This window comes from Coregonus clupeaformis, chromosome 6, assembly GCF_020615455.1.
Source record: "Coregonus clupeaformis isolate EN_2021a chromosome 6, ASM2061545v1, whole genome shotgun sequence".
Lineage (NCBI taxonomy): Eukaryota > Metazoa > Chordata > Actinopteri > Salmoniformes > Salmonidae > Coregonus > Coregonus clupeaformis.
The window spans coordinates 1,387,198-1,405,110 of record NC_059197.1 but is presented as its reverse complement, the minus strand read 5'-3'; the positions used below and the strand labels follow the sequence as shown (position 1 = coordinate 1,405,110).

Sequence of the window (17,913 nt, the reverse complement as noted above, 5' to 3'; positions counted from 1 at the left end):
GACTGATATTCTGAAAAAGGTACAGGGATTGGACTGCTGAGGGCATTGTTTGGGGCATCCGGAAAACACCTTGTCCGGAGAAGACAAGGTGAGCATTACCATCAGTCCTGTGTCATGCCAACAGTAAAGCATCCTGAGACCATTTATGTGTGGGGTTGCTTCTCAGCCAAGAGAGTGGGCTCACTCACATTTTTGCCTAAGAACACAACCATGAATAAAGAATGGTACCAATACATCCTCTGAGAGCTACTTCTCCCAACCATCCAAGAACGGTTTGGTGATGACCAATGCCTTTTCCAGCATGATGGAGCACCTTGCCATAAGGCAAAAGTGATAACTAAGTGGCTCGGGGAACAAATCATTGACATTTTGGGTCCATGGCCAGGAAACTCCCCAGACCTTAATCCCATTGAGAACTTGTGGTCGATCCTCAAGAGGCGGGTGGACAAACAAAAACCCACAAATTCTGACAAACTCCAAGCATTGATTATGCAAGAATGGGCTGCCATCAGTCAGGATGTGGCCCAGAAGTTAATTGACAGCATGCCAGGGCGGATTGCAGAGGTCTTGAAAAAGAAGGGTCAACACTGCAAATATTGACTCTTTGCATAAACTTAATGTAATTGTCAATAAAAGCCTTTGACACTTATGCTTGTAATTATACTTCAGTATACCATAGTAACATCTGACAAAAATATCTCATAACAGCGAACTTTGTGAAGACCAATACTTGTGTCATTCTCAAAACGTTTGACCACGACTGTACATGTAGGTAGAGTTAAAGTGACTATGCATAGATAATAAACAGAGATTAGCAGCAGCGTAAAAGAGGGGGTGGGGTGGGGTGGGGGGGAACAATGCAAATAGTCCGGGTAGCCTTTTGATTAGCTGTTCATGAGTCTTATGGCTTGGGGGTAGAACCAGTTAAGAAGCCTCTTGGACCTAGACTTGGCACTCCGGTACCGCTTGCCGTGCGGTAGCAGAGAGAACAGTCTATGACTAGGGTGGCTGGAGTCTTTCATTCAGAACCGAAAATGATCCTGATTTCAACGTCCGGAAAATACATATTTTTTAACGTCTGGAAAATACCCCTTTTCAACGTCCTGGAAAATATTTTAAATGTACGGAAAATATGTTTTTTCACCTTTCATTCACCTTTCATTCAGAACCTAAATTGAACCTAACGTCAACGTTTTTTCAACGACATATTGCTTACTGGGACTATTCTAGTTTTGGGGGCAGCATTTTTTGGTCTCGCCTAGGGCGGCAAAACAGCAAGGACCAGCACTGAGTGTGTGTGTGTGTGTTTTCACAGTCAGTGTTGTGCCGTGAGGTGTTGTTTTATCTGTTTTTTAAATCTGATTTTACTACTAGCTTGAGTTACCTGATGTGGAAGAGAGTTCCATGTGGTCATGGCTCTATGTAGCACTGTGCATTTCCCAGCCTCTGTTCTGGACTTGGGGACTGTGAAGAGACCCCTGGTGGAATGTCTTGTGGGGTATGTATGGGTGTCTGAGCTGTGTGTTAGCTGTTTGAACAGACAGTTATTATTAGCGTTAGCATTTTTATTATTAGCATTTTTTGAAATATTTTAAGTGTTTCTAAAATCCCCAATGAGGAACAATGAAAAATTATTGGAACCATTTCCCTGTTTGACCGCTAGGATGTATGGGTATTATGTCACCTCCACTGTGCGGCTCTATACGCAAAATATGTGCATTGATTGAAACAAAACACAGATAGGCCTATGCTACAGTTTGTTAACACCATCTGCTCTAAAATTCGCTTACTGTACATAATTCAAAACACCACTGTAGGCTACTTTGAAACAACACTGTACATAACTCAAGAAGATCTAAATGCATATTCCCACATGGGAATGAAATCTGATATGAAACGCAGATTCTGCATGGACGTTTCACCGGAGAAACTTGAAGAATTATCATTCCCGATTGACAGTGATAAATGTGAAGGGAGTGTTACCACATACATGTGTGCATAATGTAGAGGACACACATGCGCGGGTGATACGGATTATTAGCTCTGGGGAAGAGGATTCCAGGGGGGCCGAATGGGCGGTTACCTTCGAAACCGAAGCCTCTGCCTGTATATAACATCTGAATTATCATCTGAGAGAGCTGATGAAACGACAACCGTACAGACGGAGAGCCTTAGGCGTTTTAGTGGCAATTGCACACTTATCATGGAGTACCCATCTATGTAGGCTACAACATGAAGTATAATGTTCATTCCACAGGAGCGGGCACAGGTGCATGTTATTGTTGTTAGGAACTTACAACAACAAAAACGTGCTAAAAAAATGTTTCTGAATTTACACAGCCAGATGTTTTTGGTTGAAAGGAATTGCCGACCATAATTGATGATGCCCTTGAACATGCAGTCTACTGTTAAAACAGTCGCGCGTGCCTGTATTTTCATCTCGAGGTCGCGCATGAAGAGGGCGTAGTTGGAGGAGGTGTTGGGGGCAACATTTGTTGAAGGCGGGGGACGAGGGCAGGGAGAGGTTCTGCAAACGGAAGGGGATGAACAGGAAGCGCAAGGGCTGCGCACACAGAGGGGGAAACTGCTGGCAGTGTTGATTTTGCTAAATGTATTTATTCACCCCGTCTCCTTTCCGCCTGTGTTAAGGATTTTTGTTATCTATGTAAATGTCCCTTTAGTTTATTGGCGCCACCGTCAGTACTTCCTCTACAGTAAGCATATTATCAAACTAGTGACTCTTGACTGTCTCCAGCCTGCCACAGAACTTCCCGTCACTGAGAAGAACGCAGACGGAAAGAGCGAGCAGCTGAAAATGAAACATAGGGGTTGTCAATGATAATACAGTTCAATCTACACGGAGACCAGAATAGACAAGTCGATATCACTGTCCTCTTTCAGTCGACTAGACGGGTCTCGACTGGCTTGCTTACCAACCTGCGTTGTATTCCTTGTTGAATACCCAGCTGCAGCTTGCCCAACTGTCGCCGAGACTCGAGCCAACCACTGGTGGGGGGTTTAATGGGAGCCTTGTTTCGATAGAACTCTCTTCTCCACTCCCCGACGGACCCTCGCTCGAATCAGACTCGGGCGCTGTCTTCCCCGGTGGGTGCCGGTTTTTGCTCAGTCTGACTGGGGAAGGAGGGCGATCCCCCCAGCCTTGACTGTCGCTCTGGCCGACCCTAGTGGAGCCTAATATGGCAGGAAATCTGAAGAAAGGCGGAGGACTGATCGGGATGATGAAGGACGCGTTTCAGCCCCATCACCACCTCCATTCCAATCACCAACCAGGGGCCGTGGACAAAAAGACGGTGGAGAAATGTTGGAAACTAATGGACAAGGTGAGTGACTAGCAGTCAGAGAACTATCTATCTAGCTACCCAGCTGATGATCAGAAGCGAGCATAGCTAGCTAATTAGCTAGCTCGCTTCCTAGCTAACTAGACAGCTACAGTACTAGCTAGCTAGATAACATTAGCTAGTTAGCTAGCTAGGCGTACACCGACGCTAACGTTACCACCTTCTCTACTAGTCGGCGTAGCCTAGCTGGTCGGTGTACGCCTAGCTAACTAGCTAGCTAACGTTAATTATCTGTAATATATTGTATTCATCTGCAGAAGATGTAGCTAGTTGAAGTTAGCTAGAACTAACTATATGGTTGTAGCTAGTTAACTTGATGCTGGTGGCTGGATTGCTAGCTACGTTAGCCAGCTACCTAGGCAGCTAGCTAGCCAATTAACGTTAGCTAGCAACATTGACCAAGAAAATCTCGCATGCATGGTGGTGGTGACTCAATCATCATCCAGATTAGGGTCTTGAAAATAATAGCTAGCTAACTGACCAACGTTAGGCTTGGGCTTTGATCATACCCATCGAGCTATATTTTACTGTTCAGAAAAGAAGATCCATCCCATTGACAAAGGTTTGCGATAAGGTTGTAAAATTGGGTATTCATCATTTGGGATTTAGCTAACTAGCTAAATGTAATTTTAATGATCAGTGATTGTATGATCAGATAGTAAACAATAATTTTCTAAACAATGTGCCAACAATCTAACTGCTTGAATCCAACACTTAGCCGTGGCTCTTGAAGTCCAGATTATTGTGCAGCATGGAAATGAATACATGTGATCATCATAAAGAATTAGCTACATGTACTTCACACAAGGCGCAATTCACAACATCACTTCTTGGAAAATGTAGCTCGCTGACCCCTAGTTTCCTGTGCAATTCACACGGAATTATCACAGTAATTCAGAGGACAAGACACCCTTTTGTGTTTGTTTCTCTGTTAGTCTACACATCTGTCACTCTTTTTGCTTATCCAAAAGAACCCATGCCCCTGAAGGTTGTCATAATGGCACTTTTTGGCTAATTTGCATTGCTTCACGAGACAAGTACATTTGCATTGACTCATTATGAAGAAGAGGTCACTTCACACAAATAGAAAAACAGAAGTGACACTAAAATGTCAGTTCTCCTTTTGTGTTTCAGAAAGTGACCTGGGCTTCCCAATCAATGGCACAAAGTCTAGTCTGTCTCAGGCATAGTTGAGGAAGAGGTGTGTGTGTGTGTCCACAAGACCTTTGCAATAGAAGAGTTTGTCCACAATGGAGGGTTGTTGAAAGGCAAACCACTGTAGAAACTGCGATATGTGATCTTTGGCATGCTAATTTTAGCAGAATGCTACCCAGTATCGACGTGTTTCTGTCAAATAGTGTGTGAGTGCTTCAAGGCAGGATACAACTTTACAAATTACGCTTGTGTAGACTTTGTTTGCTACTGTGGCAACTGGTACCCTATCAAGTGCTGTTCATAGCATTTGTACAGTATGATTGTCCCTCCCCTCTTTCAAAACAGGTTGTGCTGTCCCAGTCTCCAGTCCTGAGGTTAGCAAGAGAGTTGAGGAGGGGAATGCAGGACAGCTGAGAGGCAAACCTTTGGTTTGGTTCAGTCCAGGCTACCACGACTGGACGTGTCTGTGTGTGTGCGCATCTTTAGCCTACTAACTCTGACCCCTTCCTTGGCTACAGACGTATCTTCTCTCTGACAGGACTCCTATACTTGGGTTGGAAGCGAATTAGGGTTTACGGTGACCCCCCTCTGACTGGCTACACTCAACACAAGTAGATAGCATGCTTCTCTCGCTATATTCAATTCAAAGGGCTTTATTGGCATGGGAAACATATGTTTACGTTGCCAAAGCAAGTGAAATAGATAATAAACAAAAGTGAAATAAACAATACAAAATGAACAGTAAACATTACACTCACAAAAGTTCCAAAGGAATAGAGACATTTCACATGTAATAGTATGGCTATATACAGTGCTGTAACAACGTGCAAATAGTTAAAGTACAACAGGGGAAATAAATCAACATAAATATGGGTTGTATTTACAATGGTGTTTGTTCTTCACTGGTTGCCCTCGTGGCAACAGGTCACATCTTGCTGCTATGATATTTAAAATCAAATTTTATTCGTCACATGCAGATGTTATTGCTTGTGTTTCTAGCTCCAACAGTGCAGTATATCTATTTCACCCAATAGATATGGGAGTTTATCAAAATTTGATTTGTTTTCTAATTCTTTGTGGGTCTGTAATATGGTCATACATTTGGCAGGAGGTTTAGGGCCAAATATCATTCTAGTTTGCTATGTTTTTTTGTTAATTCTTCCCAATGTGTCAAGTAATTCTCTTTTTGTTTTTTCATGATTTGGTTCGGTCTAATTGAGATGCTGTCCTTGGGCTCTCTGGGGTCTGTTTGTGAACAGAGCTCCAGGACCAACTTGCTTAGGGGGCTCTTCTCCAGCTTCATCTCTCTGTAGGTGATTTGCTTTGTTATGGAAGGTTTGGGAATCGCTTATTTTTAGGTGGTTGTAGAATTTAACGGCTCTTTTCTGGATTTTGATAATTAGCTGGTATCGGCCTAATTCTGCTCTACATGCATTATTTGGTGTTTTATGTTGTACACTGAGGATATTTTTTGCAGAATTCTGCATGCAGAGTCTCAATTTGGTGTTGGTGAGCAGACCCCAGACCTCACAACTATAAAGGGCAATGGGTTCTAGAACTGATTTAAAGTATTTTTTGCCAGATCCTAATTGGTATGTTGAATTTTATGTTCCTTTTGATGGTGTAGAAGGCCCTTCTTGCCTTGTCTCAGATCGTTCACAGCTTTTTGGAAGTTCTGTGGCGCTGATGTTTAGGCTGAGGTATGTATCGTTTTTTTGTGTGCTCTATGGCAACGGTGTCTAGATGGAATTTGTATTTGTGGTCCTGGCAACTGAACCTTTTTTGGAACACCATTATTTTTGTCTTACTGAGATTTACTGTCAGGGCCCAGGTCTTTTTCTCTCTGTGTCGTCTGTCTCTCTCTCTCTCAAAATTTCAATTTAAGGGGCTTTGTTGGCATGGGAAACATATGTTTACATTGCCAAAGCAAGTCTCTGTTTCTGGCTATCACTCTCTCTCTCTGTTCCTGTCTGTATCTTGCTCTGTATCTCTCTCTGTCACTATCTCTCTCTCGTCTTCTCACTGATAAGATCAACCTGGAGCTCACTAAGCAGATGCAACCAGTGCTGCTCTGTGACTAGGCTACTCAATATATGGTGGGTTTATGATGACTGAGTTCAATAGACGTAATATGTTCAAGTACACAATTGAGACGACAGTCACGTTCTCCATTTTACTACATGACAGTTTGCTCCAGTATCCTGTATCTCTTTATAATGGAGAGTGACTGTCTGAGTGCAAGTTGAACATTAACATGAATGTAGCCTGTAAGTCTAAGGTAGACAAAAGATGTCTCTCTGTTTTAGATGGGGCTTTTATACTGTACGCAAAGAAGAAGCTGACGAAAAAGTAGATAGGATAGTTTGATTATTTTCGGGAAAATATGCCCTCTTCCTTTTTTCACTTTGATAACGTTACTCATTCATCGCAGGATGGCATGTATGTTTTTATGGTGTTCATTGATTATGGGTTTATGGTTGTCTCAGCTGCATGGCATGCTTTGCTATATTATTTTCCACCAGATTTGTTAGTAGCTTGAGGGGATTGACAATGGGGATGTGCAAACCAACACAGAGCCAAGATGCCAGTCCTACAAATACTTGTAAAAACAAATATTGCATCAACATCTGATGTACAATCCATGACATGATGATTCATAAGAAAACAGAAGGACCTTCACTCTGTCTGTGTATTGAAGAGGGACAGACGTGTGTGTGTGTGTGTGTGTGGGCTGCGGTGTGTGTGTGTCCTCTATTACCAGACCAACAGGAAGCTGTAAGCCTGTGATGAGTGTATTTCATTCTCTTCACTGTGTTGAAGGCCTTAAAATAGACTCACTTAGCAAACCCTGAGAGTCCCGATCTCAGCACTGCTCTTTCACTCGGTCTCCCATGCACTTTTACTCCATCTCCCACTTCTCCTCCGAGAGGCATTTCTCACTCTCTCACTTCCCTTTAGTCCTTACAGGCCTTGATGCTCTGGCGACACTCTGCTGCACAAATGATTACTTCTCAGAGAGGGCTAGAGTATTTTATATTGAGGTGAAAAGTGGTATGATAAATATAATCCACGTCATCACACTATCATATCTATGTATTTGTCAAATGGTGTTCAGCGGTAGTTTCGTTAGTGATATTGATGGTCCCTTTTCACTGACCGTTTTCTGTTGTGCGCAGGAGGGCTGCTTGTGTATGTATGCTTAACACTGTACACGCTTGAGAAGTTAGTTTGTTCAGTTCATGTTAGGGTACTTGACAGGGTTGTGGTCAATTCACTTCCTGAATTGAAAACATCTTCATAGGGAACAATGTGCAACTTTCAATTCAAGAAATAACATTTTCATTGTATTAAAAAGGAATGGATCCCAACCCTGGTATGTATTAGCATACTACTTAGTCTCTTCCTCCACGGTTGCTGGCTTCTCATTTGTCTCAGTAAGCTGACTCTTCATCTCCCCTCTGTCCTATCCTCTCTCTCCATCCAGGTGGTGCGACTGTGCCAGAACCCCAAGCTGGCCCTGAAGAACAGCCCACCTTACATCCTGGACCTGCTGCCAGACACCTACCAGCACCTCCGCACCATCCTGTCCCGCTACGAGGGCAAGATGGAGGCGCTGGGCGACAACGAGTATTTCCGCGTCTTCATGGAGAACCTGACCAAGAAGACCAAGCAGACCATCAGCCTGTTCAAGGAAGGCAAGGAGCGCATGTACGAGGAGAACTCGCAGCCCAGGTGATGCTCAGTTCATTCACTACCAGAATATTAACCCTTTCATTAGCCCAGAGCTAAGCCGAGCTGGACAGTGCTGGCCTTGGTTACACATCCACCATAGGTCCAGGAACTGTGATTTGAAGGAACATGGTGAAAAGCAACTATCTGAGCCAGTATGCTTTGGGACAGCACAATAGTCTGAAAAGGCTCTGAATTTGTTTCTCCTATGTCTGAAGTGAAGTGGGGGGTATTTTTTTATGATGAACCCCTCCCAATCATAGCATGCAGGTGTAGGGTTAGATCTCATTGATGGGTACATTTCTGCACCTTCTTAAAATGGAGCAATGTAGGCTTGTGCTGAGTAACAGCCAAAGAGAAGGGTGCTGTGGTTTGCACAAGTGAACATTTGTGGTCAGGATGACGCTGATCTACTTGCCTGTGTCTCTGTCTGTCTCTGTTTTCACAACCTTTGTCGTTAGTAGGTTATAAGGAGCTAAAGAAATGGCAAAAACACAAAATGTAGTCTCACTCCATATACAGTACATACGAACAACAACTTAGACACACACAAACAATGACTATATCTCATCTGCCCAGACCCGCATGCTCACACCCCCATCCCTACTGCCTGCATTACTGTTTGCCACTTGGCTTTAAATTGTATCAATTTAACACCGTTTTAGATGTAACTGCTAAACAAAATCATATTTTGCCCCTGCCGTCTATGCATTCCCTTTATGATTTGAAGATCAGGGGCCAAAGTAAACAAGCATCTCAGAGAAAGAATTCTATGCGGTGCCATTAGCAAAGTTGAACAAGCGTATTAATTTTGACCACATTTATAAATCCCGTCAGAAATGCAGGATTTGGCCTAAATCTGCTTGATAACTACGGCCCCAGGTTATACAGTTAAAAATGACAACGAAGCTTGATTTGCACATATCTAACTTATTGCTGGACACTCTCCAAGCCTCTCCCAGCCCAACCGGTTACACGCAGTGGGAGCATGAAGACGATGGCTTCAGTTAAATATCAATGGCAGGATGTGGCCAAATGTTTTGTCCATTAACTGACACAAGTTGGACCCCTGAGCTCATTCAATCTCCAATCTACTCAAAACACGACCCTTTTTAAAACTTTTATGAAAACTGTGGTTAATTTCCTTCCTTTAATGCAATTAATCAGAGTAGAGATGACTCTGTCTGCCTGTGGTTTTACATGGCTTCTGTTTTTTTGGACAATGAGTCTCCTTGTGCTGAAACTAAGGGAGGGGGGGAGGCTCAGCTCACAAGTTCATTCCTCTTCTGTCTTCCCCCTAATTGAATTAGCATTAAGTAATGGGCCCATTTGAACTGTCTTAACCACTCCTTTGTGAAATACATTTTCATCATCACTTCATTACAGAGTGAGTGGGTTCAAGAGCCGGAGCTGGTAATAACTGATGAAGCTTCCCCACACAGGGACCAGAGACAAACAGTGGTATTGTGCCTAGAGAAGGGCTCTGATGAGTAGGCTACAGCCCAGTAGCATGGTTAGTGTGTTACCAGCAGCAAATGGCTTTAGCTGTGTGACACTCATCCCATATCAGGGCTCTTAGCACGGTGGGCTTTACATGCTGACTAGACCGGGCGCGCGCATGTTGATTTTGTCCACCCACACCAGACGCGATCAGGACACGCAGGTTGAAATATCAAAACAAACTCTGAACCAACTATATTAATTTGGGGACAGGTCGAAACGCATTCATGGCAATTTAGCTAGCTAGCTTGCTGTTGCTAGCTAATCTATCCTGGGATATAAACATTAGGTTGTTATTTTACCTGAAATGCACAAGGTTCTCTACTCCGACAATTAATCCACAGATAAAAAGGTAAACCTAGTTAGTTTCTAGTAATCTCTCCTCCTTCAGTCTTATTATGGTGGTTAGCAACCAACTTTAAGGTGCATTACCACCACCAACTGGACTGGAGTGTGGACCTCAGTTCATCTTTCAATCACCCATGTGGATATATGCTCCTAAAAACCAATGAGGAGATGGGAGAGGCGGGACTTGCAGCGCGTCAAAAATAGAACCAAGTTCTATTTTAGCGCCTGGCTACACAGACGCTCGTTGACGCCCGGCGGGGCAGTTTGGATTAAATTATTGAATAACGTATGTGTACATTTATTTTGCAACGCTCGCACACGTAACGTGGTCAGCATGTAAGTTGAAAAATGTAGGCGGGCACACAGAAATTTAGGAGCACAATTAAAAATATTTGAGATATTAAAGCTAGAATCCTTACTTTTTCTAGGCGCACTGGTGCTCCTAAATTAAAATTCCAGGTCGCACAGCTAAATATTTAGGCGCATATGCAAGTAAAATGGTCGCACTGTAGAGCCCTACATACCACTCTCTTTCCTCCTGGATAGGATGGAGATGGTTAAAACAGTTTGATACACTGTTAGCTTCAGCCTCGACGAAAATAGTTTCCTGTATCTGCAAAATGTTAGCTATTCCCTTTCCTCTGGTTGTTGATAAAGATTGAGCACCATTTAGTGAAAAATGATGGATAGTAGTTATGAATGATATGATGATTACGTGGTCGTCACACATGGTTGTTTCTTCTCAGTCCATTGCAGTACAGAGAGTGATAGAGTGGGTGGATGTGGTGCTGAGATGCCCTGCAGATTTCTCCACAATATTACCCCCACCAAATCTGCTCTTCTATTTATTTTCATTTTGGCGTCTGTCCCTCCATATTTAGATTTGAGCAGTACAAGCAATTTTTGCTTGTCTTGCACACAGACATACAGACACACAGCCCCCATTGTTCTGAGGAGAGTGATCTTTGCATTCAGTGTTCCGACTGTATTGCTGGTTGATTACCACAACCACGGTAGACTGAAAGCCCAGCCTTTTGCTAATTTGAGTTCTGCTTATTGTGCGGCTGTGGCCTGACATGGGAGCCCAGCTATGACTCTGCTGTGTGAGGGGGCGAGGTGTTGGCTGCGAGCTGCTAGAAGGGACCTGATGATTAACAGTGACACAGTCACACACTGTGTGTGCCACACAGTTTCTTCCCGGTAGACTGCGAGCTTCCTTTTCCTGTTTCTCACAGGCCACCTAGTGCCATTTTCTACCCTGCTCAGAGAGAGGGGGAGGGTGCACAACAGGGAGAGGGAGCACAGCAAACGCTAGCCTGTTCATAACCGCAAAGTCCAGGCTGAGTATGGAGTTGATCAATGTGTGCAGAAATAGGCACTTCCAACCTCCCCTATATCCGGATATTGTTCTGACCTCCCTGAGCTTTGCTGTTTGATCTGGCTTCCTTGGCTAAGCCCCTGACCAGCTCTCCATCCTGACTGCTGGTAGTTAATATATCCTGGGGGGGAGAGGAAGGAGAGGAGGGCTGCTTTCCAAATGGCACCCTATTCCCTATATAGTGCACTACTTTTAACCAGGGCCTATGGGGCTCTGGTCAAAAGTAGTGCACTATGTAGGGAATGGGGTGCCATTTGGGACGCTGCAAAGAGAAGAGTCGTCCCGGGCGGAAGGGGTAATCCATCTGTAGCCCGAGGCGCGAGGCAAGGCTGTCCTGTAACTCCAACGCCGTTTTCATATCCACGGGTCAGGAAACCAGAACAAGGGTGCGGCTTTCCTTTTTAGCAGGGCGGCTCTCTCATCCTCCTTTCACTCCGCCACATGCCCATGATCCTGGCCTTGTTGGATTTGAATGTGTTCAGATCAACATAAAAGGAAGGACATTCCCTCTACATTCATACATCCCCTTTACAGCCTCCTGCTGCCTGTTGCAGCCTCCGCTGGCTTCAGCTGAGGGTATTGCAGATGGTGGTACCCCAGTGATGTTGGGAGAAGGATCTGCATGGTTGGCCGTGGGCCTCCTCCATCATCTTCCTCACTACTGCAGACACTCACTTTCTCTTTTCCGTGCTTTCTCTCTGCAGAAGGAGGAAGAGGACGGAGGAAGAGCTAGCCTCTCATATCTTATTGCACCTGGCAGTCTCAAGCTAGTCTGCACGTCCCTGAAAGTACCTCAGTGGCATACACAACCACTTTGTTGTATCCATCTCTTCTAATTCCACCTTACTCTGACATGTTCAGCCTCTTCTCTAAATAAGCTGGCGAAACAATTGCAAATGGTTTAATTTGATAGCTTTGTGAATGTTGACAAAACGGTTGTCATATGTAGTTGCTATCAAAAGGGGCTTCTCTGCCTCCTATCTATGCTGCCGGAACTCTGTGGTATTAGGCCAAGTTCATGTCCCTGCCAGCATTAGTACCACAACGTCACTCTATTTGCAGAGGGCACTTGTGCCAGTTGCTAAATTTGGCCCTCAAATCCCTTGCCTAAGATAAGGTCTGACTTCCCATTTTCTATAGATGTGCCTGACTAGACAGGCAGCCAGCCTGCTGGTAAAACAATAGTTTCTCTCTCAGGAGCAGGCTATTGGCTTTGACTATCTCTCCCATCTTATCTGCGGGCAAAGGTCTGCGCGAACGGATCACTTACAGCAATAGGGAAATGTACTGTCGGATAACAATATCACGCAAAAGGATGTGTCGATTTTTAGGGTGCTTGCAGAGAATGTGATATAGCCTACGTTTACATAATGCATGCTGTAGCGTCACTCATTGAGTCTGCTTATCTGCGTTTTAGGCTGCTGAATTTGACATTCTTTGCCACTTCATTCATGCATCAGTTTAGTCTCAATTCCTTATTTAGTGCACTACTTTTGACCAGAGCCCTATGGGCCCTGATCAAAAGAAGTGTGCTATGCAGTGAATAGAGTGCGATTTCGGACACACCCTTTATATTAGGCCATTAGGGGCCAGTTATCTGCTCTGGGTCTGACTTCATTTGGCTCTGTGAAAAGCACTCGACTGACTGGCCTTTTACCCATCATGCCACATGCAAGCCAAGCTGTTAGCGCTGCTGTGAATGGAAATGCAGTTAACACTTCCTGGGCTGCCGTTTCAGCTTGAGTTACACTGGCCTGCACATCACCCCTAGCCCGACCGCACTGCACGCACACACACGCTCGTATACACGCACACACGTACACATACAGTTGAAATCGGAAGTTTACATACACCTTAGCCAAATACATTTAAACTCAGTTTTTCACAATTCCTGACATTTAATCCTAGTAACAATTCCCTGTCTTAGGTCAGTTAGGATCACCACTTTATTTTAAGAATGTGAAATGTCAGAATAATAGTAGAGAGAATGATTTATTTCAGCTTTTATTTCTTTCATCACATTCCCAGTTTGTCAGAAGTTTACATACACTCAATTAGTATTTGGTAGCATTGCCTTTAAATTGTTTAACTTGGGTCAAACGTTTCGGGTAGCCTTCCACAACCTTCCCACAATAAGTTGGGTGAATCTTGGCCCATTCCTTCTGACAGAGCTGGTGTAACTGAGTCAGGTTTGCAGGCCTCCTTGCTCGCACACGCTTTTTCAGTTCTGCCCACATATTTTCTATAGGATTGAGGTCTGGGCTTTGTGATGGCCACTCCAATACCTTTACTTTGTTGTCCTTAAGCCATTTTACCACAACTTTGGAAGTATGCTTGGGGTCATTGTCCATTTGGAAGACCCATTTGCGACCAAGCTTTAACTTCCTGACTGATGTCTTGAGATGTTGCTTCAAAATATCCACATAATTTTCCTTCCTCATGATGCCATCTATTTTGTGAAGTGCACCAGTCCCTCCTGCAGCAAAGCACCCCCACAGCATGATGCTGCCACCCCCGTGCTTCACGGTTGGGATGGTGTTCTTCGGCTTGCAAGCCTTCCCCTTTTTCCTCCAAACATAACGATGGTCATTATGGCCAAAAAGTTATATTTTTGTTTCATCAGACCAGAGGACATTTCTCCAAAATGTAAGAGCTTTGTACCCATGTGCAGTTGCAAACCGTAGTCTGGCTTTTTTATGGCGGTTTTGGAGCAGTGGCTTCTTCCTTGCTGAGTGGCCTTTCAGTTTATGTCGATATAGGACTCGTTTTACTGTGGATATAGATATTTTGTACCTGTGTCGTCCAGCATCTTCACAAAGTCCTTTGCTGTTGTTCTGGGATTGATTTGCACTTTTCGCACCAAAGTGCGTTCATCTCTAGGAGACAGAACTTGTTTCCTTCCTGAGCGGTATGACGGCTGCGTGGTCCCATGGTGTTTATACTTGCGTACTATTGTTTGTACAGATGAACATGGTACCTTCAGGTGTTTGGAAATGGCTCCCAAGGATGAACCAGATTTGTGGAGGTCTACAATTGTTTATCTGAGATCTAGGCTGATTTCTTTTGATTTTCCCATGATGTCAAGCAAAGAGGCACTGAGTTTGAAGGTAGGCCTTGAAATACATCCACATGTAGACCTCCAATTGACTCAAATTATGTCAATTAGCCTATCAGAAGCTTCTAAAGCCATGACATCATTTTCTGGAATTTTCCAAGCTGTTTAAAGGCACAGTCAATTTATGTGTATGTAAACTTCTGACCCACTGGAATTGTGATACATTGAAATAATCTGTCTGTAAACAATTGTTGGAAGAATTACTTGACATGCTCAAAGTCGAAAACTATAGTTTGTTAAGAAGAAATTTGTGGAGTGGTTGAAAAACCTAGTTTTAATGACTCCAACCTAAGTGTATGTAAACTTCCAACTTCAACTGTATATGCGCACACACACACACACACACACACACACACACAGAGGCAACACCGCATCATGTTTATTTATGGCGTACTGCTGCCAGTTTCAAAATAATACAGATAATCTAGTCCTCACACTAGATTATGTGGAACATTAGGCTATAAACAGTTCCTTATTTGACCTGAAACCATCGGTTGCTTTCTCTAACACTGTTAGCACTTTTCGAGTGGAAAGCTTTCAGGGGTTAGGTGGCGACTCGTGTCTTTATCAGGGTGGTTGACATTAGAGGAATTAAACAGTCTCACTTTTTTTAAATTATGTTTTGCGTTGGTGGATCAGGATGTCAGTCGAAGTCTGTGTGTGCGTGCGCTCGACCGCACGTGTGTGTGCGCGTAAGTCTGCTGTCACTGCTGTTTCCTGACAGAGATCCGGTGAGAAGCCAGTTCCGGAAAGTTACATATAAAATGTGATGACTGGGATGAAAGGGGAACCCAGTGTGGCTGCAATGTGTTTATTTTCTCTGTAGAAGCGTCGATATGACTACTGTGGCGTGCTTGTGTTGCTGCTGCACAGTGGGTGCAGAGGGTCCTAGTTCACAGACAGACACAGACAGACCGACGGCTACATTGTATCGCATTGAGAGCAGGCCTACCACCAGGCTTACAAGATGTCAAGCCCCCTCTCCCCGATTGTCCTGTAGGCATAATGTGTGTAGTGCCCCAGCCACTGTCATTTAGTCCAGCAGACCGTCCGTCCGCCAGCAATTGGCTTCAAGTGGGTCGCGGCTTTAACTTTCTCGCCTTCTATCGCAGAAAACAGGAAACTGGAAGGGAGCAGCCAGCTGCAGGTCAAAGGTCCTTATAGGAGGAGGGGGTCGCCATGAGCGTCGTATCCAGGGATTTCTTGGCCCATCGCCATGGTAACGCCGAGGATCTAGGCTCTGTTGTCGAGGCAGCAGTGGATTGAGGGGGGAATATGTATCTGCGGGTTAACTAGCGCATGCAGACTAAGAAAAGGTCTCCGTCCCAAATAGCACCCTATTCCCTATTTAGTGCACTATTGGCCTGAGCCCCATTGGCGCTGGTCAAACTAACTTTTGTTCGGTGCTGTTGTTGTGTCTGTGAACACTAGTTTTGTGTTAAAGCAGATGACACACACAGACAGAGGAGTAGAGTAGAGGACCAGCCTATATGCACTTGTGGGAATCTGCCAGGATATACTAAGCCTAAACATTGTGTTAATAGCGCCACCTTGCCCTCTGATAGGATAGGAATAGCTAAGCAGTGTGTCGACTCCACCGTCCACTAGGCTGGACTCTGTAGCAAACAACATACAGGAGATGCGTTTTAAGAGTTAGGGCCCCCTGCCTCTCTTGGCTTAGCATTGGAGCCATGCTCAGCTGCACAGAGAAATACAGAGCAAACGTCCTTCCCTAGTCAGATATGAGGAAACACAACAACATACACGCTGGCAGGCACACTGTAAACTCATAAGCTACAGCATCACTCGCAGTATTGGCAGTGTAACTCATTGTCTTGTAGAAGGGTGACGCACACAGACTAGTCTCTCTCACATATGGCATACCCTGTGCCAGTGACGTGCCACAGCTGTGCTTCACTGAGGGCACTTTTCCACAGAGCAGTGGCCTCACACTAGTGTCATCAAGAACCAGGCTTCCCTAAAACTGGAATCCAGGGGAAGTTCATGGCAGAAAAATAGCTAAATGAGGTAGACACCCGGTGTAAATCAGTGACGCCGCGCAACACATCAAACGCCTTGCTTGGGCGGAACTCCAATAGTGCTCACTAGATTAGTGTCGTAGGTGCAACAGTGCGTGAGGATGGCCGGGAAATCGGCGATTTTTAAAACCCCATCGATATGTCAATTTTGTGTATAGAGCACACTTCTGGCAAAACAGAATTACGTTTTTCCTCCAGGTTTTCTTCCATTTTCTGCAATGTTGCAAACTAGCATACGGAACAACAAAATGTGTCCTTCCCGGTCTGAAAACGGTGACGAATATAACACGTAGCACCAACGGGTATGTGGGGGAGGGTTCTTGAAATGTAGCATCCAATTAAAACCTTACAGACCATTCAAACAATTTTTGTAATTCAAAATTCTCCAGACCTCTAAGGGAGGCATGACGGCGACGTGATTTTGGCGGTATGACAACACAAGACTACCCTCACAAACGGCTAATTGTGTGCGCACTAATGTGCTTATGTGTGTGTGAAGGTGACTCCAATTTACACTTTCTGTTTGCCATCACTGCCCACTCAGTTAGCTAGGGGCAGTAATGCCAACCTCACCCACAGTACTACCCCTTCTAGAAATGTGGGCATACTTTTCCAGCGCAAAATACATCTCTGAGATAAATGGTCCTCTGTAGCTCAGCTGGTAGAGCACGGCGCTTGTAACGCCAAGGTAGTGGGTTCGATCCCCGGGACCACCCATACACAAAAAAAAATGTATGCACGCACGACTGTAAGTCGCTTTGGATAAAAGCGTCTGCTAAATGTCATATTAATTAATTAATTAATTAATTAATTAATTAATAATAAATGAAGCCCATTGGTTGATGAATTTGAAATTAAACTGGAAAGTGTAAAGGAGGGATTAGAGAATTGAATTGTAAAACAGGCTTAGTTTTGCAAGGGTTGTGACGAGGGGAAACGACACAGGACTGATTTCCAGCGGGGCAGATAGGTTTCTACTACTATAGAATGCCTCGCCTCACTCACTTTAAGGCTTAGCTGGAAAGCCATTCACAAAAAAAAGAGGATAAATTATTTCTGCAGTTGAGTGTAAAAAATGTCCCCACAGGCACACACACACGCTCACACAATTTGGCAGGGTGTCTGTATCCTCTGTCTTTTTGAGCTCATTATAAGTCTCTGTCCTCTCCTCTCTCTCCCCTTCCCCACCCTTCCTCTGTGCTGGCATTGTGGAGAGAGAGAGAGAGAGCGGGAGAGAGGAGAGGGAGAATCTGGTTGGAGGCAACTGCGACGGCACTGCCGCCACGCTCT

General features: G+C 44.4%; 1 protein-coding gene across 1 annotated transcript in view; it reads left to right on the top strand.

Annotated features, from left to right (window-relative positions):
- Positions 1-2,525: 2,525 nt before the first annotated feature.
- The window catches only part of LOC121567354 (E3 ubiquitin-protein ligase CBL-like), a 30,925-nt gene continuing 15,537 nt past the window's right edge, over positions 2,526-17,913 (top strand). The window contains exons 1-2 of the mRNA XM_045217187.1: positions 2,526-3,341; positions 7,999-8,246. Coding sequence (XP_045073122.1) covers positions 3,198-3,341; positions 7,999-8,246 — 392 coding nt within the window. The 5' untranslated portion in view covers positions 2,526-3,197. The remainder of the gene's footprint in view (positions 3,342-7,998; positions 8,247-17,913) is intronic.